This window comes from Arachis ipaensis, chromosome B04, assembly GCF_000816755.2.
Source record: "Arachis ipaensis cultivar K30076 chromosome B04, Araip1.1, whole genome shotgun sequence".
Classification (NCBI taxonomy): domain Eukaryota; kingdom Viridiplantae; phylum Streptophyta; class Magnoliopsida; order Fabales; family Fabaceae; genus Arachis; species Arachis ipaensis.
In genome coordinates, this window is record NC_029788.2 from 3,712,387 (window position 1) to 3,715,533 (window position 3,147).

Consider the following 3,147-nt stretch of genomic DNA (forward strand, 5'->3'; position numbering starts at 1 on the left):
AACTAGACATAAAAAATGTACGTAAATTATTTTGACATTGACAAAAATATTTTTGAATTTTACTGTTGACAAAAATATTTTTAAATTATTTAAAAATACGGCAAAAATTCAAAAACATTTTTGTCGATAACAAAATTTAGGAGCATTTTTATCGATACCAAATAAGTCGAGTGTATTTTTTTCAGTTACGCATATTTTACTACCATAAATCTTTGTGATTGCAATTTAAAATCATGATATAGGTAAAGAAAGAATTAGATTCTGATGTAGTGAAGTAATATTATTACTAATAATGATTTAGGTACCTTAATATCCAAGGGAAAGTTGGAGATTGTATCAGTGAGAGCAGCATCAAGCAAATCATAGGGTCTTCCATTGAAAATATCATGCAATCTCTCTTCCCACCTATCAAGAACACCACAGCTCTTCATGTAATCTGCATTCGGTCCATCAACCAATTCATCCGTCCTCCTGCACCAAACTGATACATACTCATGCATTCAATCATTATACTTCCAAGTTCCAATAGAAGATTTTTATTTGATTTGATACACTAATGTTAACTACTTCAATAAAGATGTTAAAAATATCTTTTTATGATCATTTTTATTTTGCTACACTATAACAAAAGTAACACTTTTATAGTATATAAAAATCAAATTCTAAAATCTAGGGATGAGTACGGGTCGGTTTGGTTCGGGTTTAAGATAAAATTAGAATCGAACCGATCAAAATATAATTGGTTCGGTTTGGTTCGAATTTATGTTTTTTTGTACATGTACCGGAACCAAACCAAATCGATTAAGAACGGATTGGTTCGGTTCGGGTAATTGGATATCCGATGACTTTGAAATTCGTTAAAAAAAAACCAAATTTTTATCTTAAAAATTCAACAAGTACAATAAACATGTAACATCAATAGAAATAATCCAAACATGTTAAACACCAAATACATTAAAAACTAAACTCATTAAAATCCAAATATATTAATAGTGAATAATCTTTGTCTAATGGAAATACAAAAGTGCAATAGAAATATTAGAAGTTAAATACAAAAGTCTAGTGAATAATCTTTTAAAGAAGCTAAAATCAAAACACATTAAAATCTAAACATTAGAAGCTAAATACAAAAGGGTAACGAAAATATTTGTCTAGTTTTCAAAGTGTTAGGGTTACGAATTGCAAAACTCACTAAAAGCCATATTTTTATTTTTTTTATTTAATTAATATATGATTGGGTTCACGGGTTGGTTCGGGTTCCGCACCCCTAGAATCGATACCCGAACCAATCAGTAACAAAGGTCATCGGTTGGGTTCAAGTTGAACTCGATTACCCGTTGGTTCCAGAACCAATTTAAATGGTTCGGTTCGGATTTAGACGGGTAATCGGGTACCCGCTACCCGTGCTCACTCCTACTAAAATCTATCATCCAATGATCAAAATAAAATATTTTTATATAAACACAATTATAAAATCTTCATTAGAGTATCTACCATTAAAAAAATACACTTTCTTTTATTCATTCAAGAACTTTAACGATACATATGTTTATTTGTCTCGCAAATAACATTAATACTCATAAATTATGGGCTAGAAAATTATATTCATCATCATCTTTAATTTCTTCTGGGTTTGGTTACGTACTTACCATAAATCGCCCATATAGCTTTTTGTCTTTCTTGTGTCATAAGCAAAGTTCCTGTTCAAACAAAGAATAATATGGTCTCACTAACTATGAAAAGTTATAGTATTAATATTTAGTGTAATTTTTTAAAAAATTATTTAAATATTTATGGAGAAGTTAAAAAAAATTACTTTTTTTATAATAAAATTTTTTTATCATTCTTCTTTTAAAATAAGCACTTTTAGGACTAAAAAATAAAATATAAAATAATTTATTCATAAACTACTTTTAATATAAGTATAGAAAATAAAAATTTAATCACTTTTAAATTAAAAATATTAAATTTAAATATAATAAGAATTACAAATTCAACCGTGAGTAATGCTTTATTTTATCATTTTACGATTTTTATCATTATTTTAGAGGATTTTTCCCCTGAGTTGCCAAGAGCCCAAAAGCAAGAAAGAAAAGCAAATAATCATCTTATTAGCATTATTGAGGAAATTGGAGTAGAGGATATTAAGATAAAAATTTAGGTACAATCGACTTCACGTCTTCACCTGAAGTTGATAGTTAAGAGTTGTTAGATCAAAATTTAGTCAAATCAGTCAAATCATCTAACGACTCCCAACTATCAACTTCATGTAAAGTTGACTGTATCTGAGTTTTCACCGGATATTAATTATGATTAGTTACCTAGATAGAAGGTCTTAGCATATTCCTTACAAATCTTCCTACACATTTCATATCCATCGTTGAGAAAACAAGGCTCAAACCGCGGCTTAGTAGTGGTGCCAAAATTACCATTTTGACACTGCCACTCAACAACCTCGTGCACATGCAAATCAGCAAGAGGAACACCCTGTTTTGACAAATGATGAGGAAACATTATTACCGTACCACTACTTTCTCCTAATAATTCTCTTCTTCTTTGTTTTGGAGCCACCATAACTGCCACAACTTCTGACCTTATACCACCAAATCTCCTACAACAAGTGATGGAGGAAGAATAAGGCTTTGGTGCCAAGGAAAATGACATACTCATCCTCTCAACTAAAATTCTTACTATGACAATAATAATGAGAGGAAACAACTATACCAAATGATTGGCCTATCTTCCTTATAATGTAGGATTCTATCCTAGTGGCTACTTTCTAAGCTACCAACCATATAATATAAATTTAAGAGTAAAGTATATTTTTTCTCTTTGAAGTTTGACAAAAATTTAAAAAAAAAAATTAAGTTTTATTTTATTTCAATTTTGTTTCAAAAATTTTCGATTTGTATCAAATATATCCATAACGACTAATTTTTCAAAAAATTTAAGACCGATTCAATAATAATTTCATAAGAACAACCCCTCAACACAAGCAAATCAAGCATAATTTTTATGCATTATTGTTAGATTGATCTTAAATTTTTTGAAAATTTAGCTGTCAATGGTATATTTGATGCAAATCGAAAACTTTTAGGATAAAATTAAAACAAAATAAAACTTAGTGATATTTTTAAAACTTTTGTG

General features: G+C 28.7%; 1 protein-coding gene across 1 annotated transcript in view; it reads right to left on the reverse strand.

Moving 5' to 3' along the window:
• The window catches only part of LOC107638455 (phytoene synthase 2, chloroplastic-like), a 6,539-nt gene extending 3,812 nt beyond the window's left edge, over positions 1 to 2,727 (reverse strand). Inside the window, exons 1-3 of the mRNA XM_016341737.2 lie at positions 2,322 to 2,727; positions 1,650 to 1,700; positions 306 to 481 (exon numbers count right to left, since the gene is read on the reverse strand). Coding sequence (XP_016197223.1) covers positions 306 to 481; positions 1,650 to 1,700; positions 2,322 to 2,670 — 576 coding nt within the window. The 5' untranslated portion in view covers positions 2,671 to 2,727. The remainder of the gene's footprint in view (positions 1 to 305; positions 482 to 1,649; positions 1,701 to 2,321) is intronic.